Source organism: Equus quagga, chromosome 4 (genome assembly GCF_021613505.1).
Source record: "Equus quagga isolate Etosha38 chromosome 4, UCLA_HA_Equagga_1.0, whole genome shotgun sequence".
In the NCBI taxonomy this organism is placed as follows: domain Eukaryota; kingdom Metazoa; phylum Chordata; class Mammalia; order Perissodactyla; family Equidae; genus Equus; species Equus quagga.
The window spans coordinates 15,670,758-15,692,593 of record NC_060270.1 but is presented as its reverse complement, the minus strand read 5'-3'; the positions used below and the strand labels follow the sequence as shown (position 1 = coordinate 15,692,593).

Below are 21,836 nucleotides of genomic sequence, written 5' to 3'. Positions count from 1 at the left end.
TTACTCTGGATTTCCCAAAGTTGTTACACTCTTTATTACACTTGCTGGTCTCAAATATTTCAGTTTTCTAGCTTCTTGACAAAAAAGCCCCTATCTCAATTTGGGAAAAGTAAATTCTGTATCATAGCTGACACAAGTTCTTACCCGTTCACAAATCGATTTTGGGATAAGATAGGTATGAACAATTTATGTCCTAGAAAAGATTAAACATTTTAAAAAGATGAATGGCTGCCAAATGGGCCGTGGATAACTGCCAGGGACACTCCAAGCACAGGTTCTCAGTGTGAGCTCCGTATCTCAGTAATTATCAGTTCTAAAAATTGGTTCTCACCAGCTCTGCTTTCTGCAGAAACACTGGATTAGACTACTCCATGGCATAGGAATCAAGGCAGGGTTTGAAAATTACAAAAGGCAGAGGGACAAAAGAAGTACCAAATCGGATGTTGCCACATACTTGACATCATTTTGAATTGAAACCAGGGATTTTCTTACCATCACTGGAGCCAAAGCCTTTACCGATGGATTTTCTGTGAAACCTGCAAACAAGCACATACACATGCTCCTAAGACAGTGAAACCTCAGCACTTTACATTCGTTCCCTATGGACTTTGTTGAAGATTTGTCTGCTAGGAGCTCTTAAAAATGAGCCTTTGGATGTAGAGAAACTGGAACTCTGATACATTGCTGGTGGGCTTGTAAATGGTGCAGCCACTTTGGAAAACAGTTCAGGGGTTCCTCAAAAAGTTAAACACAGTGGTACCATATGACCCAGCAATTCCACTCCAAGACATATATATATAAATTCATTAATTTATTGTCAGATAATTCAGACCATAAAATTCACCCTTTAATGTGCACAATTCAATGAATTTTAGCATGTTCACAAAGTTGTGCAACCATCACCATCATCTAATTCCAGAATATTTTCATTATCCCCAAAATAAATTTTGAACCAATCAGCAGTTACTCCCCATTCCCCACTCCTTGCAGCCCCTAGCAATCACTAATCTACTTTCTGTCTCTATAAATTTGCCTATTCTGGGCATTTCATATAAATGGAATCATACTATATGTGGTCTTTTTTCATCGGCTTCTTTCACTTAGCATAATGCTTTCAAGGTTCGCCTATGTGGTAGCATGAATCAATACATTGGTCTTTTTATGGCTAAATAATATTCCAGTGTATGGATAGACATGTTTACCTTACTTGTTTACACTTCATGGACATTTGGGTTGTCTCCACTTTTTGGCTGTTTCCACATTTTGGCTATCATGAATAACACTGTTATGAACATTTGCATACAAATTTTTGTGTGGACATACATATTAAATTCTCTTGGGTATATACCTAGGAATGGAAGTGCTGCTTATGAAGTAACTCTACGTTTAACTTTTTCTTCCAAACTGGTGTCCACAGCAGCTTCATAGCAGGAACTATTTTACATTCCTACTAGCAATGTAGAAGGTCACAATTTCTCCACATCCGTACCAACTCTTTTTCCATTAAAATTTTTTTTTATTATAGCCATCCTAGTGGATATAAAGTGATATCTCATTGTAGTTTTGATTTGCATTTCCCTGGTGGCTAATGATGTTAAATATCTTTTCATATGTTTATTGGCCATTTGGATATCTTCTTTGGAGAAACGTCTATTCAAACTCTTAACTCATTTTCTTTTTTTTTTTGGAGGAAGATTAGCCCTGAGCTAACTACTGCCAATCCTCCTCTTTTTGCTGAGGAAGACTGGCCCTGAGCTAACATCCATGCCCATTGTCCTCTACTTTATACGTGGGACACCTACCACAGCATGGCTTTTGCCAAGCAGTGCCATGTCTGCACCCAGGATCCGAACCAGCAAACCCAGGGCTGCCGAGAAGTGGAATGTGCGCACTTAACTGCTGCGCCACTGGGCCGGCCCCGATAATGTCCTTTTAAAAGCACAAAAGTTTTAATTTTAATGAAATCAAATTTATCTATTTTTTCTTTTGTTACTTATGCTTTTGGTGTCCTATCTAAGAAACTATTGCCTAATACAAGGTCATGGAGATTTACACCTATGTTTTCTAAGAGTTTTATAGATTTAGCTCTTACATTTAGATCTTTGATCAATTTTGAGTTAATTTTTGTATATGATGTGAGGTAGGGGTAGAGCTTCATTCTTTTTCATGTGGATACCTAGTTTGGCAACACCATTTGTTGAGGAGAATATCCTTTCTCCATTGAATTACCAAAAATTGATTGACCGTAAATGGAAGGGTTTCTTTCTGAACTCTCAATTCTATTCCTCTGATCTGTGTGTCTTCCCTTATGTCAGCGGCAGAGTTTGATTACTGTAGTTTTGTGGTAAGTTTTGATACCAGGAATTGTAAGACCTCCAGTTTTGTTCTCCTTTTCATGATTGTTTTACCTATTCTAGGTCCCTTGCATTTCCATATGAATTTTAGGATCAGTTTGCCAATTTATATAGGAAAGTCAGCTGGGATTTTGATAGGGATCGTGTTGAATCTGTGGATAAATTCAGGGAATACTGTCATGTGTTTTAGTTTCTATTGCTGCTGTAACAGATTATCACAAATTTAGTGGTTTAGAACAATACAACTGTATTATCTTATGGTTCTGGATGTCAGAATTCCAAAATAAGTATTATGTGGCTAAAATCAAGGTATCAGCAGGGCTGTATTCCTTCTGGAGGCTCCAGGGGAGTATCCATTTCCTTGCCTTTTCCAGCTTCTAGAGGCGGGCTGCTTTCCTTGACTCATGGCCCTTTCCTCCATCTTCTAAGTGCATCACTCCAACCTTGGTTTCCATCAACATATCTCCTTCTTCTGCCTTTGACCCTCTTACCTCCCTCTTATAAGGACCCTTGTGGTTACATTACATCCACACAGATAATGCAGGATAATCTCCATAACTTTATCACATTTGCAAAATCTCTCTTGCCACGTAAAGTAACATATTCACAGGTTCTGGATATTAGTACATGGATATTTTTAGGGGCCATTATTCTGTCTACTACACCATTTTAACAATATTAAGTCTTCCAATCCATGAACATGGGATATCTTTCCATTTATTTAGATCTTCGTTAATTTCTTTCAAGGATGTTTTGCAGTTTTCAATGTATAAGTCATATTTAGTTTGTTAAATTTATTCTTAGGTATTTTATCATTTTTGACACTATTGTAAATGGAATTGTTTTCTGAACTTCATGTCTGGATTGTTCACTGCTAGTGTATAGAAATACAATTGATTTTTGTATATTGATCTTTTATTCTGTAATCTCGGTGAACTCAGAGTTTCTTTTTGGAGGTGAGGACAATTAGATCATAGTGATGGTTGTGCAACTGTGAATATACTAAAAACCACTGAACTGTATAATTTCAAAGGGTGAATTTTATAGTCTGTGAATTATATCTCAATAAAGCTATTATTTAAAAAACCAGATATACTATTTGGGAATGTCTATCAAAAATTACAATGTGAATTACTCTCTTCCCCCTAAATGAGCTTTACTTTTGGATGTAAGGCTGGGGAGGAGGTGGTGGGAGGGGGGAAAGTTGGGACTAGATGTGTTTGGGCTTTGGTGCATGCTCTCATTTACTTCCAGGTTGGGACTCTAAAAGTTGCTCACTCCAGATCTTGGTATGTTTGGTGGAAGAACTTCTCTTCACACCTCTTTTGTTCCTAGACATGCAAACTCATCCCTGCCTCAGGACTTTTGCTTTTGTTCTCTGCCTGGGCCGCCCCCTCCCCAGATCCTCACATGCAGCTCCTTCTTGTTATTCAGGTCTTGGTTCTGAGAGGTCTTCCCTGCTGAACAAATAAAATCTAAAGTAGCTTCCCCAAGCCAATCATTCTCCATCACACCACTGTGTTTATTCTCCTCCTGTCACTAGCTGAAATTATTTTCTTTATTAACTGCTGGCCTACTTATATGTTTCTTCTCTTACAATGTAAGCGTTATTAGAGCAGGGATCTAGACTGTCTTATTCACCCCTAAGCTGTAGGACAGGGCCCCAGTGCATAGGAAATGATGACTAACTATTTGTCAGATGAAGAAGGCATATCATTAAGGAAGCAGTTACAATTTGGCCTGACTGTTCTGGCTGGCAAATGAAGCTTTAGTGAAATTTTATCCACAATTTGAGTGATATTGACTGGCAAGCAATTATATGGACTCATAAAAGATGATGTGTTTGGATTGTGTGTTTGCATTAGCAGGCTTTACCCACACTTGCCCTAGGTTTTGGAGCTGATAAAATTCTTCATTAAAGGAGTTAAATGATTGACAAAGCTCGGTGAGGCAGGCAGTATACAATAAGGGAAAAATAGTAAATGAGAACCAGGTCAGATTGGTTGCAAAATGGCTACACCTTGTCTTGCATCCAGCTCATTCAATCTAACGGGGGGCTCTACATTGTTACCTCTTGAATCTAGACTGGCCTCATGACTTATTTTAATCAATAGAAGGAGGGTGGAGTGATATCGTGCCACTCCTGAATGTCCTAAGTCTTAAGGAGGCCTCACACTCTTCTGCTGTCTCTCTTGGAGATACAATAAACCAGGGCTAGCCTGCTGGAGGGTGAGAGGCCAAATGCAGCTGAAGGCTGGTCTAGAAGAGCCAGCTCCTGGCTGACCTGGCAGCTGATTGCATTCTATGACGGCACTCAGCTGAGCTCTCTGAGCCCAGTCCTGATTAGCAGAATCATCCAGCTGAACCACAGATTTGTGAGCAAACTTGAATATTTATTGCTGTATGCCATTGGAGCTTTTATGGTCGATTTTTATGCAGCATTATTGTGGCAGTAGATAACTAATACAAGTTTGAACTCAATGCCTGGCAGGGTGGTGGAAAGGAATGACTAAGAGAACATGTGTGCAGTGCTTGGTCCAGGGCCTGTGCATTCACTGTGGGGGCTCCCTAAATACTTATTGAATGGATTGCAGCTGGGGATGGGAGGGGATGGTGTTTAGGTTCAAGCCAATAAGGCATAAAAACACGCTGGATTCTTAGCTCGCTGAGGGAGGGGGCCGTGACTCTTATCAATGTTTCCATCCTGATCTCATAGCGTGTACTGCAAGCCCCACATGCGTTAATAACAGGTTCAGGGGACTCATCAAGCAAATGGCACTATGCTTCAGGACTGGCTTCATTTGGTTATGGAGAAAACTTTATTTCTGATTAGTTCAATGAAGGAAGAATTCTGCTGGCATTTTCCCTCAGTCTAGTCCCCTGTTTAGAATGCCAAATAGTTCTTATGTCTCCAGGACCCTATTTTCAGTTTGTCTATATTTGGACAGAATCTATGCTTGTGCAATTGACTGTAGCAAAATAATCTGGCAGTGAGAGATTTCAACAGAGCCTTATACGATGACTTTCAAAACCTGTACTCACTTCAGTAGGCTGAATAACAACTTTAGAGAGATGGATATCCAGCGATCAATTTGATTTTTTGTTTATATGTTGATTACGCATGCTATCTAACTAAACAGGTGACGTCCTATTTTCTAAAATCTAAAGCATCAGGAGTAGAGACAGTCTTCCTGAGAGGCAGAAGAGAGGAACTTTTTTGATGGTGTTGGAGCTTATCCGAGTCAAAATTTGGACTCTTTTTCAATCAAATCCATGCTGGAGTGCCAGGCTTTTGGTGTGGCCTCCTGTCCTCTCTCACACGCCTTGACCATCTTGACTCCAGATTCATCTTGACCAGCCTGCTTAAGAGCCAGGGCTCTGGAGCCAGGCTGCCTGAGTTCACGTCCCAGCTTCTTCATTTACTGGCTGTGAATTCTTGGTCAAATTCCTTACCTTTTCTATGCCTCCATTTCCTTAACCGTCAGATGGTGACAATACTAGTAGCCATGGTTGTGGGGCATTAGCTGAAACAGTCTGCTTAGAGGGCTCCACCCAGAGCCTAGCACAGAGCAGGGACTGTTAAATGTTAGTGAATATGATCTGCTAAATCAACCGAGCTGATGATCAATTAGTGTATATACTTTCCAGGGATAATACTTGCCTGCAGACTGGGGTTTTTGTTTTTAACTTTTTATTTGAAAATTTGGTGGTGTCCCCTTATCCGCAGGGGATACGTTCCAAGACCCCCAGTGGATGCCTAAAACCATGGACAGTACTGAACCCAATATAGACTATGTATTTGTTATACATATACACCTATGATAAAGTTTAACTTATAAATTAGGCACAGTAAGAGATTAACAATAATAACTAATAATAAAATAGAATAATTATAACGATATACAGTAATAAAAGTTATTTGAATGTGGTCTCTTTCTCTTTCTCTCAAAATACCTTATCGTATATATTTTTGGACCATGGTTGACCATGGGTAACTGCAACCAAAGTGAAACCATGGATAAGGCGGAACTACTGTAACTTCAAACTTACAGAGAAGTTGTAAGAATAAGAATAGAAAATATAACACCTAGATACCCTTTACCTAGATTCACTTGTCAGCATATTACCCCATTTGCTTTATCATTCTCTGTCTATATGTGTGTGTATATATATGTACACACACATTCATACTCATATGTATATATAAAAATTTCTTTCTGAATCATTTGAAAATAAGTTGCATACGTCACGTATATTCATGCCTAAATATTTCCAAATAATAAAGATATTCTCTTACATAACCACCGTATAGCTATCAAATTCAGCAAACTTAACACTGATGTGATACTCATCTAAAACTACTGTCTATATTACAATTTTGCTATCGACCCAATAATATCCTTTATTGCATATTTTTCTTCTAGTGAAAGATCCAGTCTGAGATCAGGTATTGTCTTTAGTTGCCACATCTCTTTAGTCTCCTTCATTCTGGAACTTTTCCACAGCCTTTCTTTGTCTATTGTGACACATTTTAATAGAATGTTTGTCATTTTGAGTTGTCTAATTTTTCCTTATGATTATATTCAAAATATGCATTTCTGGCTGGGAGACTGCATACATGATGTTGTGTCCTTCTCAGATTGTCACATCTGGAGGCACACAATGTCCATCTTCCCCTTGGTCATATTAATTTTGATCACCCAGTCAAGCCTATCTGATTTCTCCACTGCATAGTTAAATCTTTTTCCCTTCAACTACTAAGCAATTTGTGGGGATACACTTTCAGTCTATGCAAATATCCTGATCATCCTCAGATTTCCTCCTAGTTTTAGTATTCATTGAAGATTCTTAACCCGATCTATGCAAAATGATGCTTTTCCAGTTCCAGCCCTCCTTCCACATTTGCTGTCAGCTTTTGGCATTCTTCTGTAGGCAAGAGTCCTCGCTTCTGCTGTCAGTCTTTGCTAAGGCCTCCTTTCTCCAATGTGTACCTGTTTTAGTAACTTTGTTGAACTCAGTGGACGTATATCTGCAGCTATTTAGGTCCGTCCTTCCTTCCTTCCTTCTTTCCTTCGCTCTTTATCAATATGGACTCATGAATTTCTATTTTTCTCAATGGTTTATAATTCATTATTCTCCTTAATTATTTTGGTCCCCAAATTGTCCCAGATGTGGCCAGTGATAGTCCCAAGGTCTTTGAAGCCAGTTTCTCAACAGTAAAGCTTCACACAGGTCACAGAAGGGAGTTATTTTTGTCACAGAGATAGGCCTATATTGCAAGATGGTTGGATCACCGGGGTAGCCGTGAGGTTTTACTACAGCTGAAGTTATTCGTGCTCAGTAGTCTGAAAACTTGATGCTGGTTTGTTTTCTTTAGGTGTTCTTTACATATTGTAAACCTCCTGCCATTCTTTCGTAGTTGTTTCACAGAGACCACCACAAAGAACAGCATTCTCAAAGTTCAGGTCTGCTAGGAAGACTGGAGCTCCTTTTATTAGGGGCTCCAAACTCTTGGGAAGGGAATTTTCTTTGATCAAATTACAGCATGATTATCTCCCTTTTTTCTCTCCAGGGACATTTTACTAGAAAAGTGATTCTACAACAGCAAGAAAGCACCTAGTATATTGCCCTCATATTTATTTTACCTCAAGATTTATTGTAGGCATTAATTTTACTTTTTGATGGAATGTTTAAAGCTGTTTCTAAATCTCCATGTTAGGAAGAATTCATCATTTCCATAAGATTCATAGTGAGTATTTTCTGGTCTAAAAAATACCTAAGCTGTCTTTCTGTTGAGTTTTCATTAACTAGGAAAATCAACAAACCTCTACCGGCACTTAGTCTATGTAGGACATCAACATAAACACTGCAGTTATACTATTCTATGAAGTTAATTATTAGCTCATTTTACAGATGAGGAAACTAGAGCACAGAGAATTAAGTAACTTGCCCAACGTCACACAGTTAGTGGCTGAGGCAGATTTGAATCCAGTCAGTATGGCTCTAGGGCCTAATGCTCTAATCACTAAGCAGAGATAGGCAAAGAGGATTAAGATTTCTTGAAACTCTTGACCTACCTGATATAATGAACACATGCGAAAACCAGGTATCCCACATAGAAGGCGAAGAAGGTGAAGAAAGTGAGAACACTGACTCTCACATACACGGATTCTGAGGGAAGAGAAACAACTTTGGTCAGGATGTCCTCCGGAGAAAAGAGAAATATGTTTGGGGCAAGACAGCTTCAAGGGCCCATCTCCATCACACCCATTCTTTAGTCCTCTAAGATATTTCCATTCAAAGCAGCAAAGCTACTGGAGGTGACCCAGACATTATCCACAAATGGCTGCCTTTCACAGTGATGACTTCCCAGTGGAAGCTGGGAAGGACTTCCTGTATACGACTTCATAATTGAGTTCTCTTTCTTTCTGGAAGAGATTTAAAAAAATGCTTTGATTCTCTCTTCTATCTCTAAGGTAAACATTTAGTTTTCTTATGATGTTTATTGGAAAAGATGACATCAACGTTGAGTTATGTGATTGACTTCCTGACATGGGAATCTCTCCACCGAATCCTAGAGCCAATACTGACTTTTAACGGATGGAACGATGGTCACTTTAATGTTCTTTGTTCGCTGTAGATTCCAGGTCTGGTTCTCCTTTTCTGGTAAAAAAGAAAAAGACACAATGGATCAGATACTTGGTTCTTGGCCTCTCATGTGAACTTTTGTTCAAAAACTGTCCAGAATTAACTCTGGTTGCTGAATTTTTTTTAGTAAGAACTAGAGGAAGGCCTAACCCTAAACCTGCAACCACCTAGTACCCATTTTGGTTCAACTTTCAATCTGGCCTTTGCCAGTGCATTTTGATAACACTAACTGACACAAATGAGACTGCAGCCTCCCTTCTTGAATGAAGAAGGCTTGACCTTCCTCTGATATCCACATGGCTCAACATGCCACAGACATTGGAAGAAAACAACTGCAAAAATAGAAAGCTACCTCGTCTTTTGCTTTGCATTTTTCTAGCCAGGGAGAATTTGTGTTTTCTTATATAGTCATCAAAGGACTCGTGTTCTACCAAAGAACATTGGACACTGGCAAAACTCTAGAGCTCTGTGATTAAGAGATTAAAGAATACACAAGCAGAAATTTCACCTAAATACAAAGGGAACCATGTTACACTCAACAGTAAACACCCTCTGTGTTGATCTTATATAGCTCATCAGCTGCTGGGCGACTGTATTTTCAATCAACAGCCTATTCCATTCCCAAGGTACTCCGTGGGTAGTTACCCATAACCATTTGTATTACGCCTAAGAGCTCACACAACCCGTCATTAGGATAAGTTGTCCCACTTTGCTTTCTTACCGTCTTGCAAGATATAATTTTGGCAACTGGAATTGAGAACTGAATTTTCCTTGTACGTCCTTGTGGAAATGATGACTACTGACAAATATAAGTGGCTCCACTACTGCTGGCTACCAAACCGATCTTAGAAAATGGACCTTGATCTGTTGTACAAAATCATTACTTTATAATAGCAAGTATTTGCTGCATAAAAGGCCAACTGAGTAAATAGACCTCACATGGTCTGAGGGAGCATAAGACTTTCAGAAGAGGCAATGCACTAAGTGACATTTTGTGGTATCAGTAATATCTTTAGATCTATCATCTTCTTCCCTTTAATTTTTCTCAAGTCTCTCAGACTGCCTTGCAAGTCACTGCTGATGACGGTCACTTAGTGGCTACTGGAGGTGGTCATAAGGGGCCAATGGGATCTTTTGGCTTCCCTTCCATTTCATTAGGTTTTTCTAAGTAGCCAAGTATTCCTCACTATCACTTACCCTGGATGAAGAAAGATCCTCCACAGGCATAATCTTCAGGCTTTATCACAAATACTACGAAGAACTGCTCTCCTGGAAAATCCTTTTTCTGCATAAGATATAACAATCTTATAACCAGGCAGGAAAGATAGAAAGAAGGGAGAAAGTCCATGGCAGTGGGGGTGGGGCCAGAAAGAAAGAGGAAAGAGAAGAAAAGTAAAGTTCACCCCGCCCCAGAGAGGACTTTCACATACCCACGATCTTCTCCAGATTATCCACAATAAAATAATTGTTACATCCAAGGAATTAAAGCGATAGATACACTATTCTAATTTCAATCTATCTTGTGTCCACTTGAGTGCTTAGAACTGTAATAGGCCCCACGTAAAGAATATGTCAACAGCCTACGTTTAACAATTAATATTGTATATTGTTTTTTTAAATCATTAAACTTTATTTTTTAGAGCAGATTTAAGTTTGCTATATTAAGTTTTTATTATTTAAAAATCTAATGCTAAATGACTTTCCTAAAAGTCACACAGTCAGCTGTTAAGTAACTAATTTAGGTCAAGGAGGCAAAGACTCAAGTGAGGAGACCTGAGTTACAGTCCTGACTTTGACCTTCTGCACGTGTGCTTCTACGTGTCCCGTCGCCTTACCCAAGAATGAATGAGAGCGGATATTTGGGATATCAAATCTGAGGCACTGGAAGGTTAAAGCCTGACTGATAGGAGTTTTCAGGTCTGATACCTACATTATAATTAACCTCTCCTCCTCCTTTGCTTGTTATTCAACAACAGTTTCACTTCACCTAAGAACAGATCAAATTGTAGGTACCTCAAGTAAGTACCACCTGAAGGCAGGGACAGAATCTCCTTGAAAATTTAGTGACCTGATGAGTGTACACTTTAACTATAAAATTACCATTGAAATGATTTAATGGTAAAATTAAATGCCAAAGGGCAAACTGCTGTACCAATGGGGTCCATATTCCTCTGAACCTATCCATTCCGTCCAGAGTTGAAGGCCTCTTTTGGTTACTGTTATTGGTATAAATTATTAGAATATGTTTAATTGTTGTAAATGGATCAGGTAAACTTTACCCTAAATTGGCATCCTCCAAGGAGCAGACTATAATCTGACCTTACCTCTCTAAGCAATCTGTCAGATCTATGTCCCACAGTTCCCCAAGGGGAGTGGGGCACCTGGCAGAGTAGCATTGTCCACCATCACCCAGGCTTTGGTTCAAGAACAGCTATCTTTGTTTTAAAACCAATCAGAAAGGAAAGAGGTTCAAGGTACACAGTGAATGACCATTCCCTTTGGGATGCTGGTCCACTGGTAACCCGACTGTCAACTGTGCATTGTCATTGACAATGGTGACCAGAGAAGTAATGTCTCACCTGTAGTGTGATGGCAGCTTTCTTGGTCATGGACTGATAGACACCATTAAACTCCACATTGTCATCGAGATCATACACTGGGCACTGTAACGCGCATGAGGGATAAAAAAGAAAGCATCACTAAAGTCACACTACACGTACCACACACCCCCTGGGTCACAGAGGAGGAGGTTCCTTACTAAGCCGGAAACCATGAGAAGTTTCCCCCTAGAACAGTCATGAAACAGTTTTCCTATAACTTGGTGTCTTGTCCTCTAAAGTTGCTTTGATATAAAGACCACTTTAAATCAAAGAGAACTGAAAAGATTGTTTTAAAGTATGTCACACCTTTCTCATTTTTTGTTAGCACCTTATGAGACAGAAAGGGCCTAATGTTATAATAAAAATTAAAAAACGTAAAACAAATGGTAGATTTCTATTTTTCTTGTGCAGCCCACAACTTGGTCTTCCTTGTTCTTTGTCATGATCCTCTCGCCCTTCCTTCTTCTATTTTGGTGACGAGTCAACTATTCTCTATCTCCCCAAATCAGTGTCTCCAAAGACAGACTGCCCAGTTGTGTGCACGAGACACTGTTTTCATTATTTAGCAGTTTTGCAGGAGACATAGTAAGAGGCTGACATGGTCCCCACCCTTCTCTTTGATTTCTCCTGGGACAACATAATGGTCCACATTGGAAGGTTGACAAGTTATTAAAACTCACCATGACATTCTGGACTGAGACAACAGAACATGGATAAGCCATTTCAGACTCGACTTTAATGATAACTGAGTCCACATCTTCAGGGAATTTGTATAGAAAATACTGAGAATAAGAAAAAGAAAGACATGATTCATAAATATTAAGAAATGTTTAGAGTTACAAACTCAAAACTATTTTCACATGAATAGGATTGTTTCCTCTAATATTAGGCACACAGGTCAGATGTAAAACTCCATTAATTCAGTCAGCCATTTATCTCATACATATTGAGCAACTGCTCCATGCAGAGAGAGAGCCCTGTGCTAGGTACTAGGCAACAAGACCAAGCAGCCATTTCATGCAATGTTGCCGTTCCATTTTCTACGGTATTTCTTTCTCAACTAAACTTTGCTAAACTTCATTCCACTTTCTACTTAAGAAGACCCCTCCAACCCTTTGAATTAGGGATATGTGGGATGTAACATGAGAAAAGGTTTACTTCTGTGTACTCAGTTTGAAATATGAAGCTCCATCTTAAAAAGCAGACAAGCTTGTTCTTCAAGAATCTTAAGCATCTTCCCATAGGCAAGAATTAGCACTAGATCCACCCTTCCTGTAGATGTTTTGCTAAAGAATCTACTTCCTGGATGGAATATGGTGAGATGACATTTAGATTCAAACCCCAAGCCCTCCAGCTGACCCCCTGAAATATGTTCACAATTTAGGGCATGCTGAGACATCTTTAAAAGTATATCTCAAATATCATCAGAATCAGGAAACATTTATAATACAAAAAGTTTACACCATTTACCTACTTAGACTATGGATCTACCAGAAAAATTTATTAACTCTAAGTTTTAAACATATTGCTAATAATGAAGAAAAGGGACTTTTGCCCAATAATTATAAATATGGTAACTGGTTGAGAAGCTTGACATGAAACACATGATTAAGATTTTGAGGAAACTGACAAAAACAACCCCCTATATCTTAGGACTCTAATAAAGCTATCACTTTAAGGGACAGGCAAAACACGTTAAAACTTAATTTTGTATTCCAACATCGTCTTGACTAACCTTATTCTGAGAACCAGAGCAATAAAAATAGGATGGTTTTCAATAATCCAAAGCCTTCTGATGGGGAAAAAATAACCTCAAGATTAAGGAGTGTCCTTAACGCTGCTGTTTGGAAGTCTGTTCACGCCTTGTAACAGATGGCAACACTCCCAAGAACCCACTTCCTTTTGCGCTTTCATTTTGGAGTTTGATTCAAATACATGAAATATGGCTCTTCCACAGGTGAATACTCTGGGATTCCCAAGAGGTGTTTTTGGTTCTTAGGGGATCCCGACTTTGAAGCTCAAGAGCATTGCTATGACTACTGTTAGCAATAATGATCATCATATAAACTCCTATATATTACAGGAGCTGGTTTTGTGCAAGCAGTAGATATCTACTGAAGCCTTACCTATATGCCAAAATGTTATCAACCTTCCCTATCTTTAAATTACCATAAACCCCAAATAAATGTTTTTGACCCTAGCCTTGATAATCTACATTTTCCAGAAAGAAGCAAATGACAAGTACCCAAAGCAATGGCTGAAATTTAGTCCAAAAATCATCATCTAGGGTCCTGATTACCTGCCCAATTTTTTGTAATCCACTTCTATCTACAAGAATAGAGGTATACAGTGACAGTGAAGGTTGTCGGAGAATGTGCAATAGTTTGGGTGAGTTTATAGGAATAGGAAATCTTTCCTACAGTTGAAGGCTAAAATGGGAACAGTTAATAATAAAGTAAGACTTTCATAGATATCAAAGAATTTGCATTTTGCTTTATTAGTTTATTCTATTTACTCTAGTTTGGGGTTTATATACAAAATACTTAGGCTTTAATATTTACATAATTTTTTAAAATAAAAGGAAGCCATTTTTAGTCTACAAACTGGAAGTGCATTATGACATTCAGTATATCATATTTATTCTAGCTCTGCACAGGACTGTGAGACTGGCCTCTTTCTGTAGTTGGAGTACAAGTTTTTTCCTCCCTTTCTAGATATCTCCCATTGCACCTAGCAACCAGTGCTTTCAAATATTTCACGAATTAAGTGGCCAATAAATGTTAAGGGCATGTTTTGTATGTGGGACGCTGCCACACCATGGCTTGATGAGCAGTGTGTAGGTCCATGCCTGGGATCTGAACCTGCAAACCCTGGGCTGCCTAAGTGGAGCATGCAAACTTAACTACTACGCCAGCAGGCCAGTGCCCCTGTTCTCTCTTTATGACAGGAGAAACTAACTTATTCCACACATAACACTAAAAATTAATATCTGTCTTATTTTTATTGTATTTGCAGATCAATTAAATATTTGTGTATCTGTTTATAGAGTTGGCTTTCCACTCCCTGTTCCCCCACTTCCATCCCGATTATAAGGTCCATGAGGGCAGAAGTGGCTCATCTCTCTTCTTCATCCTTCTATCCTCAGCACCTGGTACAGTCTAAAACTGTACTTGGTACATAGTAGGCACACGATTTGTTAAATGAAAGTTGAGCCAACAAACACCTACAAACTAATGTCATGCCTCCCACTTCACACCAATTAAGGTGATAAGGTTAAATACATGCTGTGTCCAAAATCCCAGTAACATGAGCCACAGTCCAAAAATACAAATATATCTCAAGTTGTGAAAGATCCAGGTCAACACCACGTGCTGACTCTACCTGTTACCATGGTTTCTTTGGGTGACACCTACAGGTAGACTCAGGATAACCTTGGAGTCCTTCACTTACCTGAGGTTGAGAGGGGCTGGCGGTGAAGTGAAAGGCAACATTCGTCCTGAGAAATGTAAGTGGGAGAGCAGAAAGGAGGAAAAGAGAGAGAAAAGCATAAGTTAGCATGTAAAAAATATTTATTTATAAGAAAACCATCTTGAACTAGACGCAAGGAGAGCCTTTCCCTTTGTGAAGGGAGTTCCAGTTCCATCAAACTGACAAAGTAAACTGCATGGGGACTTGGTGATTTCAGTTTTCAAGAATGATCAAATTGGGGAGGGGATCAATTTTATGTCTTTGTATACCCATGAAGTCACACCTATAAAAGTAAGTACTTTGTTTACTTTTGTAGACACTTTTGCCTTTGGATTCACTTAAGATGTTACAGGGTTTAGTTGTCAGAAGTGGGCTAAAAGAGAGGAAAAGAAAGTTTGAGGTCCTTTTGGATATTGTAGGTAACAAATCAAAATGTTTGTTTGTTTGTTTGTTTGTTTTGCTGAGGAAGATTTGCCCTGAGCTTATATCTATTGCCAATCTTCCTCTATTTTTTTTTTTAATGTGAGTCACTGCCACAGCACAGCCACTGACAGATGAGTGGTGTAGTTCCATGCCTGGGAACCGAACACAGGCCACTGCAGTGGAGCACGCTAAACTTAACTGCTAGGCCATTGAGGTTGGCCCTCAAAATAATTTTGATGTATCCATGGCAAAAGATCATTTTTTAAAAAACATGGTGAATAGATAATCACCATGGGAGGGTCCTTAGGGACAGGAGTATGCTCTTCCTGCCCCCAAGCACCTCCCCAGTTGCCTGCCACACCAGCTGAAATTCTTCTCCAAGACTGTGTCCTCTTTGGGTTAGGCACTGCCTTCTAAGGGCCTCCATTAAAATGCAAATACCACCAAAAGAACAAAATAAGTTATTTTTTTCTCCAATTAGTAATTTACTGTGAATTATTTATTAGATGTTTTTATCCTTCTGTGAAAGACAGCACGACCCAGCACTGAGGAAAGGACAGTGTGAGGAGCGTGCAGGGAGCATCGATTTGCAGCGCAGAGTGCTGTCTGGAATGAACACACGTGAAACAGCCAGAGGCTGGAAAACACAAAGACAAATGTGGTCTTCTCTATGGGTTTCTAAGGACTCTTATGCTCCTTCTGGCTCATGCCTCATCTGTAGCTGTGAAGATCATTCATATAAGCCCACTGTGCTCTCAAGGTCCACACCTGGGAATGGCATGCCCCCACCCTTCCAATGTGGCTGCATTTCTGGGACCCTGAACCTGAACTTCTTCTCTGGTCTCTCCCCAGCTTCATCCTCTGGTGCTCTCTAAAGGGTCTTTCTCTCCACTCCTAATTTTCCTTTTATAAAAGTTAAGCAGTTTAAAAAATTTGTATTAAAAACTCCTTTGGAAAGGGCATGTCAGGACATTTAAGCAAGAAGTTTATAATTGGAGGTGTTGTTTAGAAGTCATAAAATTTGAGCACTATTTCTGAAGGTAATGACCAACAATTTAGGCTGTTGGTGGACTAGGTTCAGAATTTAGTAATGGATGTAATTTTTACATGTCCGCTCTCAACAGAAATCATCCATCAGTGTCAGGGTTTGGCTCTGTTAAAGCACAGTTGAAAACTTGTGGCCTTAAGTCACCTAAAGAAGCTAAAGTCAGTGTCAAACCCTGTTGTGTGTGTGCTCCTGAGATCCCACAGCCAGAGGCAGGCCCTGCGGTGCTGTGTGTGGCTGGGCAACACCCTCTCAGCAGTGTGGGGAGTGTCATCTGCTGTTACCAGGGCAACATGGGGCCTTCAATCCTGTTCGTTGCCAGGTCAGGGGAATGAAAAGGACACTGATTTTCTTGGCTAGCAACAGAAAGCATGAAATTTCCAGAAGCAACCAATTTTCTTTGGCCTGAAATTTGTTTTTTATTTCTCCCCTCTCATATAAATTCCAACTGTAACATTGAGTGTATGGACATCAATATGAATTTTCTGGGTTTTTTTTAACCTTGTTCTTTATGTTTTCTTTACTAGCACAACACTTACAAACTTTGAAAACATATTGTTTTCTTTAGACTATCACATTAAGTCCTCTCTTTCTCATAGAGTCAACAGTGTGTGCAAAATAAACATTGTGTCTGTTACAAATGAAACTTAGTGCTTCCTTCCCCATAGGCCCTGACAGAGGTGGGGAAGGTTTATTTTATCAAGGGTCATTCACCAATAGAACATAGCGAATTAAGACTCACATACACGTTTAGTTTTAAAAAAAGCAGTAGAGGGCCAGCCTGGTGGCGCAGTGGTTAAGTGTGCACGTTCTGCTTTGGCGGCCCAGGGTTCGCTCGTTCAGATCCCGAGTGCGGATGTGGCATCACTTGGCAGGCCATGCTGTGGTAGGCATCCCACATATAAAGTAGAGGAAGATGGGCACGGATGTGAGCTCAGGGCTAATCTTCCTCAGCAAAAAGAGGAGGATTGGCAGCAGATGTTAGCTCAGGGCTAATCTTCCTCAAAAAAAAAAAGTATAAAATTTCCAACTTATTTGTCTTTAAAAAATTAAACACAGGAAACAAATGTTTATTCAATAAATAAGAAAAACTAAAAACGGACTTTGTTTCCTTGTTTTGGCTAGTTTGAGGGAGAGAGGAAGAGAAAACGAACAGATGAAGTCAAGAGAGGTGGATGTGCAGATAGGGAGACAGAAGAAGAGAAGAGGGGCCCCAAGGTAGAGAAAGGAGAAACACATACGGAGTAATCAAACAGAAGAAAAACAAAAAGGGGATGGGAAGAAAGGATAAGTGGGAAGAGAAGCAGGGACAAAAGCCAAGTCATTTTTGAGGTGAGTACCAGAGAGGACTGTGAGATTCATGACACCTTACTCATCTTGTGATACAAGCCCCTAGCCCAGAGCACAGGGGGCGGTCAAAACCTCCACTTGTTTGTTGAAGGAAATCATACCCTATTATTCATTTGTACTATGGACTTCAGAACAGCATTCCCTGTTATCGCCTTACTGCCATCTGTCATGAACACCATTCATGAATCCTCACCCTTCTACCCACCCTCTTGTCCCGGTAACCCATCGCCTCATTGCTCTGGTCTAAGTATAAACTCTGCGCATGCGCTAAGTCCTATCCTTTCTTCCCTTCTCTGAGATTTCGCTGCTCCGAAATTCAACTCTCTTATAAATTATCTGCCTTTCTACCCCTTGGTTTATAAATACACTCTATTTGCAACCATTTTCAAAATAAATAACAAACAAAAACGCCCCAATAAAATTCCTCCCTTTTCAATGTATTTCCCTCCTTTGATGTCATTCTATATCCTCTCTCTCCTTCACAGACCTTCTGCTCTCATCTCTCATTCTCTCTTTCCTCTCCCTACTGCTGTCAGGAGTCTTTTCCCACCATCCCTCGGAAGTTGCCTTTGCTAAGGGTAACAGTCACCTCCTAACTGCTAAATCCCGTGACTTAATCCTCAACTTTATCTCTCTCTGACATCTGACACCGACAACCACTCCCTCTGTCTTGACATTCTTTCCTCCCTTGGGCTCTGTGGCACCCACCTTCCTGGGTTTCCTCCCACACACCTGGCTATGCCTTCTCAGCTTCTTTTGATAGGCCCCGTTTCTCAGACCATCCCTTACATGAGAATGTAACCCACGGTCCTGTTCTTGATCTCCTCGTTTTCCTAGGCCACATACATTTATATATATAAATATTGTATTCAATTGCCATGAAAATCCCAATTATGTGTATCTTCAGTTGTCCCCCAAACCCACAAAAATGCCAGTGAATCTCAAGTCTCCCCGTCCAGCCCAGGCTCTCTGCTGAGCGCCAGCCACAGAAGAGTAGTTATCTGCTGGCCTTCTGCACTTGACTGTCCCTCAAACTCCACACAATCAAAATGGAAGGTACCATTATTGTCCTGATCCTGACCCACTGCTCTCTTTGTCAGTAAACCTCACTAGACTTCTGACATCAATGTCAGAGTCATCTTGGTCTCTTCCCTTTTTGTCAACTTCTGCATTTGACTGGTCACCAAGTCTCACTGATTCTTTTAGCGTAAAAGTACCCCTGGCACCTGCTCTGACCTGAAGCCACCTTTGCCCAATATAGCATCTAATAAGAAAAAAATTGGAAAGTAATGTAAGTCATTACTGTCATCTACCCCTAAATACCAAAGGGTGATTACATAGTGTGACACATGGGAAAATAGTCTAAAAGCCTCTTCACTCATCCATTTCCTCAAAAAATTGACCACTTTTCACAGCCTGGTAGCTAAGCTAGCTCACTCAAAACTCTGTCTCAAAACAAAGATTCAAGGTCCCCTGTTAGAGGGCTAGAGGAGGGTTGAAGGCTGCAAGCACTCCTGTAGGACTATATTTTTGATTCTGCTACATGTATTTTTCGAATTTGCGAAGTATCCCCACATGTATTACTTGACTCTGTTTCTCCCTTAAACTTTGCTGCTGCCATAATACATGATCAGGCCCTAACCATTTTTTATCCTTCTCTATCCAAATAACTTTACCTTTGACTATTTGCCTCTCCCCTCTCCTCTCTCCAGTTCATCTTCCACACTGCCACTAAAGTCACCTCTAAACATCAGATCTGCTCATGTTATTCTGTTACTTAAAATCCTTTAGTGGCTCCCATAACCTGAAAGGTGAAGTCTGAGCTCCCTGGTGCAGCGTACAAGATCTCAGAGATGGAGGATTGGGTCCCGCCTGGTCTTCCGCCCTATTTCCTGTAACTGTGCCTTGGGCACCATGCGGACCAGCCTTCTGAAGCGCTTCTACTCAGTCTGCTGTCTGTAACTCAGTCCTCTCTCCTGGGCATCATACAGGTATATATCCAACACTCCACTGGCCATCTGCACTTCAGGTTCAACATGGCCCAAAGTGAACTTATCATCTCTTCCCTCTCTCCTCAAAATTCTCCTTTTCTCTTAATGGCACTACCATCTACGTGTTAGACGGTCATCCTTGACTCTCCCATTTCTCTTACTGCTCATATCCAATCGAGTTTTGTCAATTTCACCTTCATCACTTTCATTCTTCAATTTATCTCATTATTTATCTTGATTACTGCATCAGCCTTCTAATTTCTCCACATCCAGTCTTATCCCCCTCAAATCCATTCTCCACGCAACTATCATAATTTAGACAATGCCTAAAATTTTTAAGAACTTTTCCAATCTCCTTCTACCCCATGATCAGGCGGCTGCCCGCTGCTACAGCCTCCTGCTCTTCCCTGTCTGCAACTTCACACTCTGCAACATTGACACCAGGGCGCTGGAGTTTGGGAAAATGAGTGCTGGTAAAGCTAAGTGGAGGTGGGTGGGGGAGAGTTAGATGCCAGTGAGCAATGCTTTAGGGCAGAATTTTATTTTTAAAGCTAAATTTAAAGAAATAAATGCTTCCTGGAATTGAGAAACATATTTTGGGAGAAAATAAAAATTGGGAGGACATTTTTAAACAGAAAGTAGGAATAGCATGTTATAGTGGGAAGAGCTCAGAATTGGGAGTCAGAAGTAGAATCTAGTCTTGATTTTATCCTCTTCTAGCTCTGTGAGTTTGGACAAATTACTTGAGCTCTCTGAGCATCAGTTTTCTCATCTGTAAAAATGAGGTGAATGGATTCAATTTCCAAAGATCTTTCCATTCCTAAAATTTATGATTCTGGAAAAAAAATTCCTAGAACATATTTCATGTATCTTCTAATCTGCCACTCAAAAACATACAACAGAAACTACAATGTTAGGAATTCTGAGTTAATTCTTCAGTGTTTCTCTCAATACCTAGAGTCCCGATCTTACCACCATTCTCAGCTCCTACTCATTACCATCATCCTCTGGATTTCTGGGTCACCAGCAAGGCTGGTGTGGGACAACCCAGAGCCAGGGAGGAAGAGACACATATATCTCAGTTACCATCTCTTCTCAGGCTTATCTTATTCTCATAAAAGCCCTGGTAACTGCGTGCATTGAAATGATCTGGATGTCTGGTTGCTGAGGTCAGGTCACATTGTAAGGGGTGGAAACAGAAAACAATGTGAGGGAACAGATTTGCAGTTTCCCCAGCACACACATCATTCATTAACACTTACACAGAGTTGTGACCTTATGACTTCAGTTTCACAGAATTCATTTCTCCAAAGGGTCTAATTAGCCTCACAGAAAATGGCCCTAGAATTTAAGTACACTGTCACCAAGTGACAGTGACAGGTCAAAGACACAGAAACCAAACAGTGAAGGCAAGGCTTCTCCAAAGTTCAAACCGCACCCTGTTCAAATAATGTGCTGCCGCCTCCTTCAAAGGTATAACCATGAATTCCCATATTGCTTAACGTCATAAATAGATTTAACTGTTAAAACAAACGTAAGCACCATATTTAGAAATTGCTTAAGTGTAGTGGTTCTTAACTCCGGCTACACGTTAGAATCGTCTAGGAAACTCTAGAAAATATACACTAATGCTCAAATCTTCCTCCTAGGACTCTCGCTTAATTGATCTGGGGGGATCTTATCCACCAGAGAATTTTTTCCTGCCTTTTTTTTGTGTGTGTGTGGTGGGGAGGAGTGTCATTCTTTGTTCTTGAAATTATCATGTCACCTTTTTCTACAACGAAATTAATGGAGGAACTTGGAAAAACAATGCTGTGACTACTTCTCCATCCTTCATTCCATTCATTCATGTATCTGTCCATCTGTCTCTATGAGTATAGCACTGTCAAGGGGTATTGAGAAGACCAAGACAAATATTTGATTCCTATTAGTAATTCCATTGGCTACAGACTTCTTT

General features: G+C 40.0%; 1 protein-coding gene across 3 annotated transcripts in view; it reads right to left on the bottom strand.

The window, feature by feature from the left end:
• The window catches only part of SIDT1 (SID1 transmembrane family member 1), a 99,679-nt gene that overhangs the window by 36,897 nt on the left and 40,946 nt on the right, over nt 1-21,836 (bottom strand). For all 3 annotated transcript variants that reach the window (XM_046659910.1, XM_046659911.1, XM_046659912.1), the window contains exons 4-10: nt 15,053-15,098; nt 12,283-12,384; nt 11,582-11,665; nt 10,200-10,287; nt 8,946-9,017; nt 8,432-8,525; nt 493-536 (exon numbers count right to left, since the gene is read on the bottom strand). In XM_046659910.1, coding sequence (XP_046515866.1) covers nt 493-536; nt 8,432-8,525; nt 8,946-9,017; nt 10,200-10,287; nt 11,582-11,665; nt 12,283-12,384; nt 15,053-15,098 — 530 coding nt within the window. The remainder of the gene's footprint in view (nt 1-492; nt 537-8,431; nt 8,526-8,945; nt 9,018-10,199; nt 10,288-11,581; nt 11,666-12,282; nt 12,385-15,052; nt 15,099-21,836) is intronic.